Source organism: Scyliorhinus torazame, chromosome 10 (genome assembly GCF_047496885.1).
Source record: "Scyliorhinus torazame isolate Kashiwa2021f chromosome 10, sScyTor2.1, whole genome shotgun sequence".
In the NCBI taxonomy this organism is placed as follows: Eukaryota; Metazoa; Chordata; class Chondrichthyes; order Carcharhiniformes; family Scyliorhinidae; genus Scyliorhinus; species Scyliorhinus torazame.
In genome coordinates, this window is record NC_092716.1 from 164,508,017 (window position 1) to 164,528,669 (window position 20,653).

The following is a 20,653-nucleotide window of genomic DNA, read 5'->3' on the forward strand; positions in this document are numbered from 1 at the left end:
TGTTTCGCCAGCCAGGAATGGTCATTTTTTGCTGCCTCGTATGGTTTCACACACGTGACGTCCAGCCCTCTGCATCCCCAATCCAATGGAAAGGTGGAGAAGGGCGTTCACATTGTCAAACAGCTCCTCTGCAAGGCTGCTGCTGCCGGATCGGATTTCTGCCTAGCCCTGCTAGACTATCGCTCGGCCCCACTAGCCACTGGCCTCTCACCAGCCCAGCTGTTGATGGGTCATGCCCTCAGGACCACTGTGCCTTCCATTCTGGCACCCACAACCAACCATGCTCCGGTGCTACACAGAATGCAACTGCAGCGCGGTCGCCAGAAGAGGGCATATGACACACGGGCAACTGATCTTCCCGCCCCGGCACCTGGAGACGAAGTCCGCATCCACCTACCAGAAGGTGGCTGGTCAGCACCTGCCGAAGTTCTCCGACGTGTGGCTCCCCGCTCGTTCCTGGTTCGCATGCCTGATGGATCCATTCGTAGGCGCAATCGCCGGGCTCTTTGACTACTTCCACGCTCGCTACGGGACCTTACACTGACACCGCGCCCTCCTGTTGTTCCTGACATTGACTTTGTGGAGCTGCCTGCCACCATGCCCCTTCCGTCGTCGCCAGTGGCCAGGCCCATTCCTCAGCTGGTGGTTCCAGACATATCCTTGAGGCGGTCAACCCAAATTCATCGCCCACCTACTAGACTAGACTTATGAGACTGCTTGTACATTGAACTCATACTACCACTGTGTTAATATGTTTATGTTCTTATCGTTACAGGAATTTGTTTTATCGTTCAACCGTTCTTTGTTTATGGTACAACCTCGTTGTTATGTCGCACCCGACATCGCCCCTTGTATATAGTTTAGCCCCATGTACATGCTGTAAATATTGCACACACACACATTTAGCTACACTCAGTACACATCTCTATTTATGACCACGTAGGCACATGTTCTTGTAAAAAAGGGGGATGTCATGATATTCAGGCAAACATCATAGCACATACGTACATACTGATGGACAGATCAACAGACCAATCAACACACACAACACGACAGCCAATCACAGGCAAGAGCATACACAGTACAAAATAGGGAACACGACACTTCCTGGGCACTCAAGCAGGAGACGGCTCAGGGCACAGAGCTCATTGCAGGCCACTCAGACATCCACCATGTGCTGAGTGCCACTACAAGATAGAATTTACCAATGTAAATAGATGTTTGAAATAAAACTGCGTTGTACCATTCACAACCGTGTTGGTTCATCTGTGTGGCAGAGCACCCAACACTTCATAACGGTCACTACCACTTCCTCCCAGGCAGCACTGGCTGACCTGTGGCTGACCCTCCGAGACCCTTTTAGGAAATAGGCTATCCCGTCCAGTCTCAATCATGTCCAACAATCTGGCCAGGCCGACATTCTCGAACCATAGGGCTGGTCTCCTCAGTCGCATGGCTGTGAGCTGTGTGGGGTTTACTCTGTGGGATCGGTTTAGGTGCTGCTCCCTCTTGTTAGAGGAGAGCTGGTGGGCGCGGTCCGAGCGAATCAGCCGGCGGGACTCTCATTTGCGATGGGAAGCACGTTAAGTGGACCAATTAATGTTTGATACCGGTGACGGCCTCACCGGGTCGACCATCGGGATACTCGTGGCAGTTTCCCCTTGTTACTGCACTAAGAAACATTTCCATTAAATCGCACCCACTGTAAATTGTGAAGAAGGACGTGGCTGGATTCTAATCAGATTAGATACAGCGAGAGAAATGAAGAAAGGAAAAGAAAAGTTGAAATGCGAGACGAAGAGAAAAGAGACAGAAAGGACTAAAGTTGGGTATTATGACAGGAACATAAGTCACCCTGTTGATAGACATACCATGAAAAAGCAACGATAACTCTCTGCAGCAAGTTTCATTCATATTTATGAGGGAAATGTAGCAATTTCTTGACACTCCTGGGGAGGTTTACAACAAGCTTCTATTTTTGCTCAACTAATTGTTGGACAGTGCCTATCGCCCAGCAATTTGTGGCAATTCTCAACTGATGGCATATCTTCAAACAAAGAACAAAGAAATGTACAGCACAGGAACAGGCCCTTCGGCCCTCCAAGCCCGTGCCGACCATACTGCCCGACTAAACTACAATCTTCTACACTTCCTGGGTCCGTATCCTTCTATTCCCATCCTATTCATATATTTGTCAAGATGCCCCTTAAATGTCCCTATCGTCCCTGCTTCCACTACCTCCTCCGGTAGTGAGTTCCAGGCACCCACTACCCTCTGCGTAAAAAACTTGCCTCGTACATCTACTCTAAACCTTGCCCCTCTCACCTTAAACCTATGCCCCCTAGTAATTGACCCCTCTACCCTGGGGAAAAGCCTCTGACTATCCACTCTGTCTATGCCCCTCATAATTTTGTATACCTCTATCAGGTCGCCCCTCAACCTCCTTCGTTCCAGTGAGAACAAACCGAGTTTATTCAATCGCTCCTCATAGCTTATGCCCTCCATACCAGGCAACATTCTGGTAAATCTCTTCTGCACCCTCTCTAAAGCCTCCACATCCTTCTGGTAGTGTGGCGACCAGAATTGAACACTATACTCCAAGTGTGGCCTAACTAAGGTTCTATACAGCTGCAACATGACTTGCCAATTCTTATACTCAATGCCCCGGCCAATGAAGGCAAGCATGCCGTATGCCTTCTTGACTACCTTCTCCACCTGTGTTGCCCCTTTCAATGACCTGTGGACCTGTACTCCTAGATCTCTTTGACTTTCAATACTCTTGAGGGTTCTACCATTCACTGTATATTCCCTACCTGCATTAGCCCTTCCAAAATGCATTACCTCACATTTGTCCGGATTAAACTCCATCTGCCATCTCTCCGCCCAAGTCTCCAGACAATCTAAATCCTGCTGTATCCTCAGACAGTCCTCATCGCTATCCGCAATTCCACCAACCTTTGTGTCGTCTGCAAACTTACTAATCAGACCAGTTACATTTTCCTCCAAATCATTTATATATACTACAAACAGCTAAGGTCCCAACACTGATCCCTGTGGAACACCACTGGTCACAGCCCTCCAATTAGAAAAGCATCCCTCCATTGCTACCCTCTGCCTTCTATGGCCTAGCCAGTTCTGTATCCACCTTGCCAGTTCACCCCTGATCCCGTGTGACTTCACCTTTTGTACTAGTCTACCATGAGGGACCTTGTCAAAGGCCTTACTGAAGTCCATATAGACAACATCTACTGCCCTACCTGCATCAATCATCTTAGTGACCTCCTCGAAAAACTCTATCAAGTTAGTGAGACACGACCTCCCCTTCACAAAACCGTGCTGCCTCTCACTAATACGTCCATTTGCTTCCAAATGGGAGTATATCCTGTCTCGAAGAATTCTCTCCAGTAATTTCCCTACCACTGAAGTAAGGCTCACCGGCCTGTAGTTCCCGGGATTATCCTTGCTACCCTTCTTAAACAGAGGAACAACATTGGCTATTCTCCAGTCCTCCGGGACATCCCCTGAAGACAGCGAGGATCCAAAGATTTCTGTCAAGGCCTCAGCAATTTCCTCTCCAGCCTCCTTCAGTATTCTGGGGTAGATCCCATCAGGCCCTGGGGACTTATCTACCTTAATATTTTTTAAGACACCCAACACCTCGTCTTTTTGGATCACAATGTGACCCAGGCTATCTACACCCCCTTCTCCAGACTCAACATCTACCAATTCCTTCTCTTTGGTGAATACTGATGCAAAGTATTCATTTAGTACCTCGCCCATTTCCTCTGGCTCCACACATAGATTCCCTTGCCTATCCTTCAGTGGGCCAACCCTTTCCCTGGCTACCCTCTTGCTTTTTATGTACGTGTAAAAAGCCTTGGGATTTTCCTTAACCCTATTTGCCAATGACTTTTCATGACCCCTTCTAGCCCTCCTGACTCCTTGCTTAAGTTCCTTCCTACTTTCCTTATATGCCACACAGGCTTCGTCTGTTCCCAGCCTTTTAGCCCTGACAAATGCCTCCTTTTTCTTTTTGACGAGGCCTACAATATCACTCGTCATCCAAGGTTCCCGAAAATTGCCGTATTTATCTTTCTTCCTCACAGGAACATGCCTGTCCTGTATTCCTTTCAACTGACACTTGAAAGCCTCCCACATGTCAGATGTTGATTTGCCCTCAAACATCCGCCCCCAATCTATGTTCTTCAGTTCCCGCCTAATATTGTTATAATTAGCCTTCCCCCAATTTAGCACATTCATCCTCGGACCACTCTTATCCTTGTCCACCAGTACTTTAAAACTTACTGAATTGTGGTCACTGTTACCGAAATGCTCCCCTACTGAAACATCTACCACCTGGCCGGGCTCATTCCCCAATACCAGGTCCAGTACCGCCCCTTCCCTAGTTGGACTGTTTACATGTTGTTTTAAGAAGCCCTCCTGGATGCTCCTTACAAACTCCGCCCCGTCTAAGCCCCTGGCACTAAGTGAGTCCCAGTCAATATTGGGGAAGTTGAAGTCTCCCATCACCACAACCCTGTTGTTTTTACTCTTTTCCAAAATCTGTCTACCTATCTGCTCCTCTATCTCCCGCTGGCTGTTGGGAGGCCTGTAGTATACCCCCAACATTGTGACTGCACCCTTCTTATTCCTGATCTCTACCCATATAGCCTCACTGCCCTCTGAGGTGTCCTCTCGCAGTATAGCTGTGATATTCTCCCGAACAAGTAGCGCAACTCCGCCTCCCCTTTTACATCCCCCTCTATCCCGCCTGAAACATCTAAATCCTGGAACGTTTAGCTGCCAATCCTGCCCTTCCCTCAACCAGGTCTCTGTAATGGCAACAACATCATAGTTCCAAGTAGTAATCCAAGCTCTAAGTTCATCTGCCTTACCCGTAATGCTCCTTGCATTAAAACATATGCACTTCAGGCCACCAGACCCGCTGTGTTCAGCAACTTCTCCCCGTCTGCTCTGCCTCAGAGCCACACTGTCCCTATTCCCTAGTTCTCCCTCAATGCTCTCACCTTCTGACCTATTGCTCCCGTGCCCACCCCCCTGCCATACTAGTTTAAACCCTCCCGTGTGACACTAGCAAACCTCGCGGCCAGGATATTTATGCCTCTCCGGTTTAGATGCAACCCGTCCATCTTATACAGGTCACACCTGCCCCGGAAGAGCTCCCAGTGGTCCAGATAACGGAAACCCTCCCTCCTACACCAGCTGTTTAGCCACGTGTTTGTCTGCTCTATCTTCCTATTTCTAGCCTCACTGGCACGTGGCACAGGGAGTAATCCCGAGATTACAACCCTCGAGGTCCTGTCTTTTAACTTTCTGCCTAGCTCCCTGAACTCCTGCTGCAGGACCTCATGCCCCTTCCTGCCTATGTCGTTAGTACCAATATGTACAACGACCTCTGCCTGTTTGCCCTCCCCCTTCAGGATTCCCTCTACCCGTTCGGAGACATCCTGGACCCTGACACCAGGGAGGCAACATACCATCCTGGAGTCTCTTTCACGTCCACAGAAGCGCCTATCTGTGCCCCTGACTATAGAGTCCCCTATTACTATTACTCTTCTGCGCTTTGACCCTCGCTTCTGAACATCAGAGCCAGCCGTGGTGCCACTGCTCTGGCTGCTGCTGTTTTCCCCTGATAGGCTATCCCCCCCGACAGTATCCAAAGGGGTATATCTGTTCGAGAGGGGGACAACCACAGGGGATTCCTGCACTGACTGCCTGCCCTTTCTGGTGGTCACCCATTTCTCTGCCTGCACCTTGGGTGTGACCACATTTACATAACTGCGATCTATGACGCTTTCCGCCACCTGCATGCTCCTAAGTGCATCCAATTGCTGCTCCAACCGAACCATGCGGTCTGTGAGGAGCTGCAGTTGGGTGCACTTTCTGCAGATGAAGCCATCCGGGACGCTGGAAGCCTCCCGGACCTGCCACATCTCACAGTCAGAGCACAGCACCCCTCTAACTGACATTGCGTCAATTAATTAAAATTAAAATTTGTCTTTTTTTTTTTAAATACTTTTTTTTTAAATTGCAAAGTTACTGTCAACTATCTGTTTCCTAGCACTAGATTTCTAATAGAAATGCGATAGCTAACTATAATACTCTCCGATCTCTGGCTTAGATATCCTCTAAATTATAATTAAGTTATGATGTTTAATTAGTTCCCAAATACTCAAATTTTTTTTTTTTTTAAATTTAGGTTAGAATCCCAACCAGCCACTCAGGTCACAGCTTTTCTGTGATGTCACTTCAGTTTCCCCCCGACACACACAATTTGAAAAAAGGTATAAAAGTAAAAATCACTTACTTACCTTCTTACCTTCTGAGTGTCTGAGATGTTCTCAGGTTCTCTCGCTGACAGAGACTGCTCCTCCACCTCCGATCCTTGACCTGCACAATGCTAATAATATAATATGGCACTTACCTTACACCAATGGGTCTTATTATTAGGTTAGAGGAGGAGGGCGGGTGGGAGACACTACACGTGTAGTGTCTCGGGTTTCCTCTCCACCAGAATTTATTGGTTGGGGGGGGGGGGGGGGGGGACTTGCCAGAGGTCGAACTTCCGGTTCCCGCCTTATATAAAAACAAATAAAACAGAAAAGAAGAACAGACACGGGACCAGGCAAGGCTTTTTAAATTCACTACTGACCTCCAAGAAGGCCCCTGCGCACCGCTGCCGCCGAAATCCAAAGGGCTGCTCCTGTAAAGGTAAGAGCTTTTAAACTCACTACTCACCTCCCAGAAGGCCCCTGCACACCGCTGCCGCCGAAATCCAAAGGGCTGCTCCTGTAAAGGTAAGAGCTTTTAAACTCACTATTCACCTCCCAGAAGGCCCCTGCGCACCGCTGCCGCCGAAATCCAAAGGGCTGCTCCTGTAAAGGTAAGAGCTTTTAAACTCACTACTCACCTCCCAGAAGGCCCCTGCGCACCGCTGCCGCCGAAATCCAAAGGGCTGCTCCTGTAAAGGTAAGAGCTTTTAAACTCACTACTCACCTCCCAGAAGGCCCCTGCGCACCGCTGCCGCCGAAATCCAAAGGGCTGCTCCTGTAAAGGTAAGAGCTTTTAAACTCACTACTCACCTCCCAGAAGGCCCCTGCGCACCGCTGCCGCCGAAATCGTCCTTGCCGCAAATTGCTGAACATTTTACAGCTGATAAATTTTTCCAGCAATACCAGGGTCAATATCCGCCCAGGGCATGGCATCCGAAAAAAGCTCACGTGGCAACAGTAGGCCTCATTGTGTGTACTTATGTAAGTAATTAAAACTATAGAAATTTGAACAACATTCCATTGTACAAGGAGACATATTTAATTTTAAAAATTTAAAGCACTGAACAAGGTCAGAGGAAACAGACAGGCTTTGTTTTAGCATTTGTTGAGTTTACAGTTACATCACAGACTGGATACCACCACACTTAGAAAAAAATCGCCGCAATGCTGAAGTGCTGGCTTCCGACTGTGCAGAAGAGCTTATTCACAAATCATTACAACGACTGGTTGTGTATAGTTTTTCCATTTCCTTTCCCACTTTCCCTGTTTGCTGAACTTCTCTCCTTCCCTCTCTGCATTATTGTTTTTTTTTAAAAAACCCGCTTTATGAGATTAGATCAAGACCGTGAAGCAAGTAGTGAATAAAATTTACATTCATGGCACGTGGAAAAAAAAATCGAATGTATTTTATTTGGAAATATTCAACTTCCGTTGCAAAGCTTGCTCACAATATTATGGCACCCTAGCCTCGTGAAATCCAACAGCAAAGAAGGAAGTCATTCAGTCCACCCTGTCTTTGTTATCTCTGGGAAAGTGTTGTCCAAATGGACCCACTTCCCTGCTCTTTTCCTGAAGCCGTATTGGGTAAATTTCCATCTACTGTATCTACTTCTACCATACTTTCAGACAGTGCATTCCGGATGTTTCAAACTTGCAGCATTGCACTTATCTCCCATCTGGTTATTTTGCCAATTACCTGAAAATTGGCAAATTTTAATATGATTGTGATGTGACTTTGGATCCTAATGACCACAAATTTCCGTTGCTGAAATTCTGCAGCCTTTATGACATCACAAAGTGTGACGCTATAACTGAATGAATCCGTGTTCTAGCAACATGACTTTGAAACAACCTTTGTTTGAATACAACCCAGCCATGTTCCATGCGCATCTTAACTGAAAGCTGGATGAGAGCGATGACACAGGCACTACCCTCGTAGAACCTGATATTTGTTGCCATTATTGCGCACGGCTTTTTGTTTTGGTCGCATGCCTGATCAAAAGAGATTTATTCAAAATATTTGACTACATGTTACTGCATCTATCAAAATGGAAGTTATTTTCAAAACTATTTGGCAGTCCTCAGAGTTTAAGAAGGGTGAGGTTGAGGAAGCATGGTTAAATCCTGAGACCCAACAACTATCATATGTGGAGTCTGAAGAAACGTTGGCTGTTTTGAACTGGTACTAGACTTTTTCAGGGGAATCATAAGTACTCGAGTGTAATATTTGTGTGCAAATCATGAATGAGAACAATGGCAGCTTCGATATCCCTTCACTTTCTCTCAATAAAACTATTTGCTCCCAGCAAGGGATCAAGAAAAGATGCTGGATTCGACTTTAATCATTGCCAATTACCTTGGCATCTTGAATTTAATAATTGGCAGAAGATATAGTTCACCGAGAGCTCAAATGGTCTTTCTAATGGTGGAGCTGAATCTCTTTTGAAGTTTATTTTGGAGACAATTAAAATCAATTTCTGAGGCAATTGCAACAAATGATTATGGAGTCTTTGAAGGACACCTCTAACATTGGTATTGTCTTCTTTAACAGGCTGAACAACTACACTGTTGGTTCTACTGTTGACCCCTTGGATGTCATGTGGGTTGGGTTGAAGCGAACCTACGGGTGCTCGGATATTTCAATTAAAAATACTAAAAACAATGGCAGGAAGAAAAATGAAGAGGTAAGCACAGCAATCCTTGGCACGATCCCAGAACTATGTAGTAAAGAAAATGTACAGTTGCTTTAACCTTCGTGAAATTAATCATTTAATCAATTACCTCTTTTGTTCCTCTTTTTTGGTCTTTTCCAAACCTCTTCACCTCTTCTGCATTTTCCTCTTTCCATTGTTAATCATCTCCCTGAGATATCCTTCGCTGTGAAGCCTGGAAGGTGCTGTTGAAGGACAGCTGTCAAGTTATTGCACTGCACCCTATGGTGCACACTGCTGCCATCCCGTGCCAGTGGTGGAGGTAAAAATGCTGGGGTATGGAGTTCTAATAAAGGCAGTTGCATTGTCCTGGATGGTGTTGAGCTTCTTGAGGGTTGTTAGAACTGCACTCATCCAGGCAAGCAGAGAGTATTCTTGCCACTTATAGAGATTGTCGATATGTACAATGATATAAAAAATGAAAACCGTTCTGGTATAACAACTCTTTCATTTTTAAGTGTTGTTTATTCATACCACTCCAAAATATTTAGAATGAACCGTGCAACACCCATGCACTAGACGCTGACTATACCATCTCAAAGTGCAAGATAAAAAGCAGTTTAAGAATTGGCAAACCTAGAACGTTATGTAATGTTTAAACAACACCTGCATTAGTTGAAGGCATTGGCATATCTTTGTTTCAACTTGAATTGAAACTTGGCCCCAATTTTATCCTGTTTTTGCCATTTTTTCTTAGTATGACTCTGAAGATGTGGAAGCATCTGTAGATAGCATCCGACGAAAAGCAGCTGCTGTGAGGGAAAACTCCTCCTTGCTAGAGGTAAGAACTTTACTTGCTTTTGTTGTAAAGCAACCAATATACACACAGGGAGCAGTGAGCTAATGACCAGATGATTTGCTTTTTTCATCTATTCATTGGAGGTGGGACAGTATTTATTGTTCATACCTAGTTGTAGAGTCATAGGGCGCAATTCTCCGGAAATATTTCTAAGTTCATTTGTGGCAGGTTTTTCAGGGTGTTTCCTACCGGCTCTGCCAGTGAGTTCCCCACCACTTTTCAATGACGCTTAGTCATTTTTTGGGGCCCTGGGGAGTTTCTCACCAGTTTAGTCTACACTCAGGGCGCGGTCTTCCGGCCATGCTGCGCTGGAAAAGCAGCTCGCCGCAGCGCAGTTGGCTGACAGCCATGATGCTAGGGATGTCAGGAGGCGGCTGAGATGGATCATTGGCATGGCATTTCTGGATGGCTATGGTTGCTTCCGCTTTGTGTTTTACACTGTAATGCTGGCCTCTGCCATCTTTGAGAATGGCAATGTTGGTGGAGTCATTCTCTCCTGGTTAGCCGTTCAATCGTCCACCAACATTCACTACTGCAGAGCTTGGATCTGATCCATTCCTTGTGAGATCACTTTGCTCTGTTTATCAAATACTGCTTGCATAGTTTAGCACACATGTAGTTTCACCAGGTGGGTGCCTCATTTTTAGATGTGCCTGGTGCTGCTCCTGGAATGCTCTGCTGCATTCCTCATTGAACCAAGGTAGATCCCATGGCTTGGTGGTTCTGGTAAATTGGGTGATATCTTGGGCCAGCCATGAGATTACATATTGTGGTTGAATACAATTGTACTGCTGAAGATGGTCCGCAGCATCAGTTTTGAGCCAGTAGATCTATTCTGAATCTATCCTATTTAGCATGGTGGTCATACCACACAAAACAATGGAGAGTATCCTTACTGTGAATAGGAAGCTTGGTCTCCACAAGGATTGTGCTGTGGTAACTTCTACCAATGCATTCAAAGTAGATGCATGTGTGACAGGTAGACTGATGAGGGCAAGGCCACATAGGTTTTTCCCTCTTGTTGATTCCCTCACAAGAAAGGTTCTTCAGGACTCAGCCAGCTTGGTCAGTAGTGGTGCTACCATGCCACTATTGGCGACAGACATTGAAATCCCTACCTAGAGCACATCTCTGTGCTCCAGCCACCCTCAGTGCATGTTCCAAGTGATGTTCTATATGGATGAATATTGATGAATTAGCTGAGAGAAGGCAGTTCATAGTAATCAGCAGGAGATTTCCTTGCCCATGTTGACCTGATACCATGAGACTTCATGGCACCTGGAGTCAATTTTAAGGACACCCAGGGCCATACCTCTCAACTGTATACCATTATTCCACCATCTCCGGTGGGTCTGTTCTGTTGCTGGGACAGGACATACCCAGGTATTTATAATAATGATGGTGTCTGTGCCATTGTCTGTAAGATATGATTTGGTGAGTATGACAAAACTGTTGCTTGACGAGTATGTTAGACAGCTCACCAATTTTGGCACAAGGCCACAAATGTTATTGAGGAGGATTTTGAAAGCTTGATTGGGTAAAATTGTCTTTCTTGTTTCTGGTGCCTAGGTCAAAGCTGAGTCGTCTGCCTGTTATCATTCCCATTTGACTTTTCTGTCGCAGTTTGATACAACTGAATGGCTTGTCAGGCCATTTCAGAGGGCAGTCTAGTATCCCGCACTGCACCTATGGGATGGGAATGCTTATCTTCCCTATGCTCCTTATGGAGAATGAGCTCCCCTGCGAGAGATGGGGTATCTCAATTACCCAGTGTATATGAGGTCGGCCAGTAAGGCACCAACCAGGGAGGAACCCAGTAAGGGTCTACCAGGGAGTGTAAATATACTGTTTGCAAACAAAACCTAGCTCTTACTTTTACTCAGTTTGGACTCCCGCGTCATTATTAAAGGCAGTCCAGAATACACAACATTGCTGTGGATCTGCAGTCATATGTTGGCCAGACTAGGTACAGTTGGCGATTTTCTTCCCTCAAGGACATCAGTGAGCCCAATGGGTTTTTACACTAACCCTGCAGTATCAAGGATAAAATTACGAAATCTGGCTTTTTATTCAGATTTAGTAATTGAATTTAATTTCCATCAGGTAATCTCAGTTGAAGATCAGTACTGTATTATTCTGCGATTCTGTGATAAGTACTGGCCAGGACATCAGAGAGGTGTCCCCTGCTCTTCCTAGAATGATGTTGTCATAATATACACCAGTATATCATGGTGCAGACACACACTGATGGACACACAGTGGGACCAATCAACACACACAACACCACAGCCAATCACCAGTGAGAGCACACGCACTATAAAGACATGGGGCATCAGAGTTCTCGCTCATTCGAGTTACAGCTAGCTAGGAGGACAGAGCTCACAGCCTGCAACACAGACATTCACCATGTTCTGAGTGCATCGACTGGTTAGGACAAGGCAAAGGTCTTTAGCTAAAGCTAGTATCGTATTAACCCACAGTCTAAGTAAGTTTAAACAGTTAATGATTCAATAAAATAGTGTTGCACTATTTCAAGTGTTGGTGACCTGTATGTGATCCAGAACACCCAACACATCAGGTGTCATGGGATCTTTTAAGTCCATCTGAGAGGCCAGACAGGGCCTTGGTTTAATGTTTCATCAGAAAGACACCACCTCTGATTGTGCATCATTCCCTCAGTATTGCAGCGCGTGCTATGGGCTGAGAGTTGTTCCAACAGCTTTCGGAATGGAGGTGAGATAGAGGCACGGCTAACGTTAAATGTGTTTAACTGCATGTAAAATAAATTTTAATTATTGTTTTTACTTGGACACGTTTCCCTTTGCCAACCCAGTAAAGAACAATGGAAACAATAGGGTTTGGATAATGTCTACCAGAACGCCCAAAGTGATTTATAACCAGTGGAGTTTCAAAACAATCAGAGTTGTTGTTTGGGTGATTCAGGAATGGATCCAATGCTAGATCCAATATTGGATCAGTTGGAGCTTTTCCTAAGAAATCCCACCGGCAAAGCAACAACTCCGAATCCAGTAGATTTTCCAATGTAAATGAAATAAATGCTGGGTTTCCTTCTAAAGACTGTATTTGTTCATAGTGTCAAAGTGTGAGCTTCCTGTGTGTCATTGCGCATGACAGTGTTCAGAATACCTCAGAGAAAGGCCCACCATGCACTGTGCTTTTTCTCCCGTGTCAGCTTAAATTGCGACAGCTTTGCAAACGAATCAAAGAGGATACCATGAAAAAGCACAAGAAGCTCAAAGTCGATCTGAGCAAGAAACTCCGAAAGAAAAGCCTAACCAACGAGGCTGGCTCATCGACCTATTACAACCCCAATGAAAGTTTATGCCAGACCCTTGAATACGTTGTCGCCACTATGTCCGACCTGGAGGTGATGATGACAGACATGATAAACAGCATCGAGGAGCATCCCAATGCAGACAGAATGCTAGAGAAGGACCCCACAACATCCAGGAAAGAATCAGAAACTAAAAACTTGCCCCACAAGCCCAAATCTTTATCATCGGTGTTGGAAGAAGTCAGGTAAACCCATAGCGTGAACATATTTCTGATAATGGTAGGACTGTTAAAATTATATTGAATTTACAATATGGAAAAAAGGTACTTGGCACAAATGGTAAATGTGGATATTTCTGCATCATTCAAGCCACCTCCTTATTTCATCTTAACCTATCAATATTTCTTTCTAATCCTTTCACCCTCACAAACATATCTAGTTTCCCCTTAAGTTACACCAATGCTATCCATCTCAACTAATACTGTGGTTGTAGGTTCCACATTTTAACTACTTTTGGGGTAAAGAGGTTTCTTCTTAATTTCCCATTGAATTTATTAGTGACTATCATATAATTATGATTACAGATTTTGAATTTCCCAGAAGCAGAAACGTTTACTCTGCTTCGACCCTATCACACCCTTTAATAATGTCAGATACCTCTATTTGGCCACATATTTGCATTCTCTTCTCTAGAAAACAGAATCCACCTTTTCAGTCTTTCCCGAAGGTTATAATCTCTTAATTCCAGTATTAAATTTGTAAATCTTTTTTGCAAACTCGATTTTATATTTTTCTAAAATTGTTTTGTAATATGGAGATTAGGGGCGAAATTCTCCGTTATCGGCGCGATGTCCGCCGACCGGCGCCAAAAACGGCGCAAATCAGTCCGGCATCGCACCGCCCCAAAGGTGCGAAATCCTCCGCAACTTGAGCGGCCGAGCCCTAACCTTGAGGGGCTAGGCCCACGCCGGACTGATTTCAGCCCCGCCAGCTGGCGGGAAAGGCATTTGGTGCCCCGCCAGCTGGCGCGGAAATGACATTGCCGGGCGGCGCATGCGCGGGAGCGGAAGGCGGAAGGAAAAGAGTGCCCCCACGGCACAGGCCCGCCCGCGGATCGGTGGGCCCCGATCGCGGGCCAGGCCACCGTGGGGGCACCCCCCGGGGCCAGATCGCCCCGCGCCCCCCCCAGGACCCCGGAGCCCGCCGGTAAGAGAGGTGGTTTAATACACGCCGGCGGGACAGGCATTCCAGCAGCGGGACTTCGGCCCATCCAGGCCGGAGAATCGCCGGGGGCGGCTCACCAACCGGCGCGGCGCGATTCCCGCCCCCGCCGAATCTCCGGTGCCGGAGAATTCGGCAACCGGCAGGGGCGGGATTCGCGCCAGCCCCCGGCGATTCTCCGACCCTGCGGGGGGTCGGAGAATCCCGCCCCTGGTCTCTAATGAGGGAGTCACGGAGGGTCTCATAATTACAGGATTGGGCCAGCAACTTTTATGTCAGTGAGAAAGCTGCTGAATGATTCTCCTGGTCTTTGTATACGCCTGGTGAACTTTAAGCGTTCAAATGTTTCATTCACCTCCGATTTGCAGTGGGTATCGAATTTTTTCATAATTGTATCCCACTTATTCTTGTCCTCCCCTTCGGCACAGGTAAATGTGTTATATATCTCCATGGCTGGTTTCCATGCCGCAGCTAAGAGGTATGCAATTTTTTAAAAATCTGGCGCAGCGGTCATGTCCTTAATTTCCAGAAACAAATTAAATTGTTGCAGGAAAATCTTCCAATCATACTGGAGATTACGAGAGGTTCTGAGGTTTTCTGGAAGTGATTCCATCTTATCGGTTTGTGCCTGAGAGATCCGAGTGTAGCGATGCCTTCCTTTGCCGAATATCTTATCCGAGTTTTTTTCTTTTTTTCTGTTTTCTCTTGTGGGTCGAACCTAAGTTAGCTAGTTTCTATTTTCGTTGTTAAGGCCATCACACTCCGTGGCACCATGTAGTGTTACCTGCGTGGTCGATAACACATGTTACTCAATCCTTGGCTGATGGTGAGGTCCTCTGAATCTTGTTGAAGAAGACTCAAACTCGTCCAGTAACAACAAAGGTTTATTGAGTAACTATAACTATTAATGCGTGAGTTCCTTACCTCAACATGGGAACTAGGAATTGGATAACAAGATTTAACAATTGTAACTAAATGTAACTCCACTAACTATCTATGTGATTCTGATGTTTCCCTGTTCACAGCACACCCGGGAGAGAGAGAGAGACCCCGTGTGGCTGCCCTTTATACCCCTGTTGGTCCAGCCCTCTGCTGATCATTTGGTGCTGCTATCTACCCATTAACCCCTTGTGTGAATGCACCTAGAGAGATCACCACAGGGTCCATTTCCTCCTCACCTATTTTCCCCAACCCCAAAACATGTGCCCGTGATTCGCTGGCCCCTGCCCTCACTTCTTACACTCATCTGCTACCCCCTGAAAGAACCCACTCATTCTTGCCCGAGTCATATGCACCCTGTGCAGCACCTTAAACTGTATCAGGCTCATCCTTGCACAAGAGGAGGTCCCGTTTACCCTTCGCAGTGCCTCACTCCATACTCACCAATTGATCTCCCCTCCCAACTCCGCTTCCCATTTCTCCTTGATCTTCACCACCCGCTCACCTCCCTGCTCCCCCAGCCAGTTATATCCCCAATTTTTCCCTCCCCTTCCACATCCGGAAGCAAAAGTCGCTCCAGCAGGGTTTATCCCGGCAATCTAGGGAACCCCCTCCAGACCTTTCGTGCAAAGTCCCTAACCTGCAGATACCTGAACTCACTACCCCTCGGCAGTTCTACCCTCTCCCTTAGCTCTTCCAGACTGGCGAACACTTCCTCCAAATACAAATCCCTCACCTTGACCATCCCCACTTCCCTCCACCTCCTGTATACGCTATCCATCCTCCCCGGGCTCAAACCCATGCTTCTCGCACAGCGGCGTTAGCACTGACATCCCTTCCATCTTAAAATGCCTCCTCAGCTGATTCCATATCTTCACCCTTGACTGCACAACTGGGCTCTCTGAATACCTACTCGGAGCCATTGGCAATGCTGCCATCACCATAGCCCTCAAACTAGACCCCTTACAAGATTCCTCCTCCATCCTAACCCACTCTACCCCTTCTCCTTCCCACCATCGCCACACCTTGTCCACATTCGTCACCCAATAATAATGAAAAAAGATCAGCAACGCCAACCCCCTCCGCTGCCTCTGCCTCTGTAGCAGGGTCCTACCCACCCTTGGCACCTTCCCCGCCCATACAAAGTCGGAGATGATTGTGTCACTTTCTGAAAAAAGGCCTTTGATTTAAGATCGGGAGAGCCTGAAAGATAAACAAGATCCTCGGCAGAATATTGATTTTCACCACTTGGACCTTCTCTGCCAACGTTAAGTGCAGTGCATCCCACCTCCTAAGATTCTCCCCGGCCTCCTCCACCAGCTTTCTTTAGTTCCACATATGGAGCCCCGTCCATTCCCTTGCTACCTGAATCCCCAAATATCTAAACCTATCCCTCGCTACCGTAAATGACATCCCCCCTAAATTAGCCTGCTGTGCCGGCTCATTGCCCTGGAATACCTCGCTTTTCCCTACATTCAGTTTGTATCCCGAGAACCCTCCAAACCTCCACGACAGGCCCATAATCCTTCCCATAATCTCCAACGGATCCGAAACATACAGCAAGAGGTCACTGGCATAGAGCGACACCCGATGCTCCCTCTGTCCCCTCATAATCCCCGCCACTCCGCCGACCCCCTGAGATCCATCGGCAACGGTTCTATGGCCGGTGCAAACAGCAACCCCTGCCTCGTACCCCTGTGTAAGTCAAAGCTTCGTGAGCTCATATCATTTGTCCTCACCCTTGCCCTTGGCACCACATTCAGCAACCACACCCATGCCCCAAATCCCGGCCCAAACCCAAACCTTCTCAAAACTTCGAACAAATACCGCCACTCCACCCAATCAAATGCCTTCTCCGCGTCCATGGACACCACAACCTCCGGTACCAGAGCCCCTGACGGATTCATCACCACATTCAACATCCGTCTGATATTACTTGCGAGCTGCCTGCCCTTCACGAAGCCTGTTTGATCTTCTGCAACCACCCCCGGGACACAGTCCTCCATCCTCCCCACCAACAACTTAGCCAACACTTTCACATCCATGTTCAATGGTGATATGGATTTGTATGACACACATTCCACCGGATCCTTCCCTTTTTTGGGATTAGTGTGATTACTGCCTGTGTCATCATCTCCGGCAACTTCCCCTTCTCCAGTGCTTCATTAAATGCCCCCAACAGCTGTGGTGCCAGGTACCCGCAAATTCCTTATAAAATTCCACCGGGCACCCATCCGGCCCAGGGCCCTTCCCCAACTTCATAGCCCTGATACTATCCAGCACCTCCCTCAGCCCAGGGACTCCTTCAACACCTGTCACTTTGTTTCCTCCACCTGGGTAAATTCCAGCTCGTCCAGAAACCACCACATGTCCCCCTCCTCTCCTCCCGGAACCGCCTCATAAAGTCCCTGGTAATACTCTCTAAATGCCTCATTTATCTTCCCTGGCTCTGACACCACATCCCCAGCACTAGTCCGGATCTTCAGTATTTCCCTCGACGCAGCCTGCTTCCGCAACTGGGTGCGCCAGCATGCAGCCCGCCTTCTCCCCATACTCATATTGCATCCCTCTTGTCCTACTCAGTTGCCCTACTACCCTCTCCATTGTCAGCCTGTCAAATTGCCCCTGCAACCTTTTCCTCCTCACCAATCCCTCCACAGTTGGCACCCTCGAATATTCCCTGACCATCTCCACTATCTCGCTCACTAGGCGGTCATGTTCCACCCTCCTTTCCTTAAACATAATAATTTCTCCCCAGAGCACTGCCTTCAGTTCTTCCCAAAAAATGCCCACCGCCACCTCCCCATTTTGAGTCAACTCCACATACTCCTTAATCGCCAACCGCACCTTATCACAAAAACCTCCATCCGCCAACAACCCCGTGTCACACTTCCATGCCGGCCTCTGCTCTCGTCCCATTCTAAACCGAATCTCCAGCCAGTGGGGTGCATGTTCCGAGATAACTATCCCCCGCATACTCTGCCCCCTCCACCCCAACCAAAATCTCCTGACTTACTACAAAGTAATCAATCCTCGAATACACCTTACGGACGTGTGAAAAGAAGGAATACTCCCTCCCCCCTGGATTCTGAAAACGGCATGGGTCCACCATACCCATCCTCTCCATAAACCCCCCCAGCTCCCTCGCCATTTGTACCCTACCCATCGACCTGGGGCTCGACGTATCCACCCTCGGCTCCAGGACACAGTTAAAATTTCCGCCAATGACCAACTGGTGTGTGCCCAAATCCGGGATCACTGCCAGCAACCCCCTCATAAAACCCACATCATCCCAATTTGGGGCATACACATTTACCAAAACAACCGGTGCACCTTCCAATACCCCACTCACAATCACATATCTCCCATCTGGATCCTTCACCTCCTTCGCACTCACAAATCCCATTCTTTGGCTCATTAAAATCGCTACTCCCCTCGATTTTGAATCAAACCCTCAGTGAAAAACCCTTCCTTAACCTAACCTGGTCGTTCACATGGTGGTGCGTCTCCTGCAGAAACATAACCCCCACTTTCAAGCTCATGAGGTAAGCGAACACCCGTGTCCTTTTAACCAGCCCATTCAGTCCCCGGACGTTCCACGTTACCAACCTCACCGGAGGCTTGCGCCTCCAATCCCCTCTACCGTCCATCATCTTCTCTACTTAGCTCCCGCCCCTTAATTCCACCCGATACCTAGCCCATCCCAGATGGCCCCTTTCTCCGCCCCTGGCCATGTCATCTCTCACGCCCTGCCACGTCGCAGCAACCTCCCCCCTCTTTCCCCCTTCCCCTCCTTCCCCCCACTTCCCCTCTCCCCCCTCTCCCCGGCCACACCTCTTCGCCTTCTCCCCCATCACCTCATTTCCGTTCACCAGCACAGCCTGGTAGCCAGCCGTCCCTGCCCAAACGCACGTCCTAATGACCTCCCCATCCCGCTCCCCCACTCCTCAGCACAAGGAAGAAGGCTCCCTGCTGACCTTACCCTCCCCCACCCAAACAAGGACTTCTCCTGAACTCCAGGCAGCCTTCTCCAAAAGCAAACAAACAAATAGAACATAGAACATAGAACATAGAAAATACAGCACAGAACAGGCCCTTCGGCCCACGATGTTGTGCCGAACCTTTGTCCTAGATTAATCATAGATTATCATTGAATTTACAGTGCAGAAGGAGGCCATTCGGCCCTTTGAGTCTGCACCGGCTCTTGGAAAGAGCACCCTACCCAAACTCAACACCTCCACCCAACACCAAGGGCAATTTGGACATTAAGGGCAATTTATCATTGGCCAATTCACCTAACCCGCACATCTTTGGACTGTGGGAGGAAACCGGAGTACCCGGAGGAAACCCACGCAGACACGGGGAGGACGTGCAGACTCCGCACAGACAATGACCCAATCCGGAATCGAACCTGGGACCATGGAGCTGTGAAGCAATTGTGCTATGCACAATGCTACCGTGCTGCCCTTAAGAACAAATAAATCTACACTATATAATTTTACCATCATCCCTGCACTTTAACAAATGTTAAACACAAACAGTCCCATGAAACAGGAGAGGGGAATGGGAACATAAACTTTTCACCCCTACAACTCCTTACCATATCAACATTAAACAGCAACCCCCCCCCCCCCCCACCCAAAAAGGTGAAAATCCCCCAATCCCTACCCCCACTTCAAACATGCTCCTGACCATTACAAAGTGCCAGCACCCCGGTTCCCCAGCATTGTCCACTCAGTTCTCCCCCAGTTTATCCTCCTTAATGAAGTCTTTGGACGCTTCTGGGGTCTCAAAATAATGCTCCCGGCCTCCAAACGTCACCCATAATTTTATTGGGTCGAGCACCCCAAACCTGATTTGCCGCCGGTACAGCACCGCCTTGGCCTTGTTGAAGCCTGCCCGCCGCTTTGCCAACTCGGCTCCGATGTCCTGATAAATTCGGACATTATTCCCCTCCCAGTGGCAGGTAAGCTTCTCCCTGGCCCATCGCAGAATCTTCTCTTTCTCCACAAATTTATGGAATCCCAGGATCACCACCCATGTCAGCTCCCCAGTGCTAGGCTTCTGCCTCAGGGACCTATGCGCTCGGTCCACTTCATGCACCTTATCTAGCACCCCTTCCACCACCAGCCCCACCAGCATCTGCAAGATGTACCTCGTGGCACTCACACCTTCCACTCCTTCAGGCAGGCCCACTATTCGCAGGTTCTGCCTTCTCGAGATATTCTCCTGCTCCGCCACCTGTACCCTCAACGTTTTATAGAGGCCTCCTAGGAACCGCACCTCCGCCTCCAGAGCCACCACATGATCTCTGTGGGCCAAGATCACTCCTTCGATCTCCCGAATCTGTGACCCCTGTACCTCCAAACACCACTCCACCCATTCCAGAAAACTC

The 20,653-nt window shown here is 47.8% G+C and overlaps 1 protein-coding gene across 2 annotated transcripts in view; it reads left to right on the forward strand.

Moving 5' to 3' along the window:
* The first annotated feature begins 8,214 nt into the window (after nt 1–8,214).
* LOC140431009 (uncharacterized) overlaps nt 8,215–20,653 on the forward strand; it is an 87,194-nt gene continuing 74,755 nt past the window's right edge. For both annotated transcript variants that reach the window (XM_072518900.1, XM_072518901.1), the window contains exons 1-4: nt 8,215–8,475; nt 8,845–8,977; nt 9,702–9,785; nt 12,997–13,343. In XM_072518900.1, the coding sequence (XP_072375001.1) occupies nt 8,342–8,475; nt 8,845–8,977; nt 9,702–9,785; nt 12,997–13,343 (698 nt within the window). In that variant the 5' untranslated portion in view covers nt 8,215–8,341. The remainder of the gene's footprint in view (nt 8,476–8,844; nt 8,978–9,701; nt 9,786–12,996; nt 13,344–20,653) is intronic.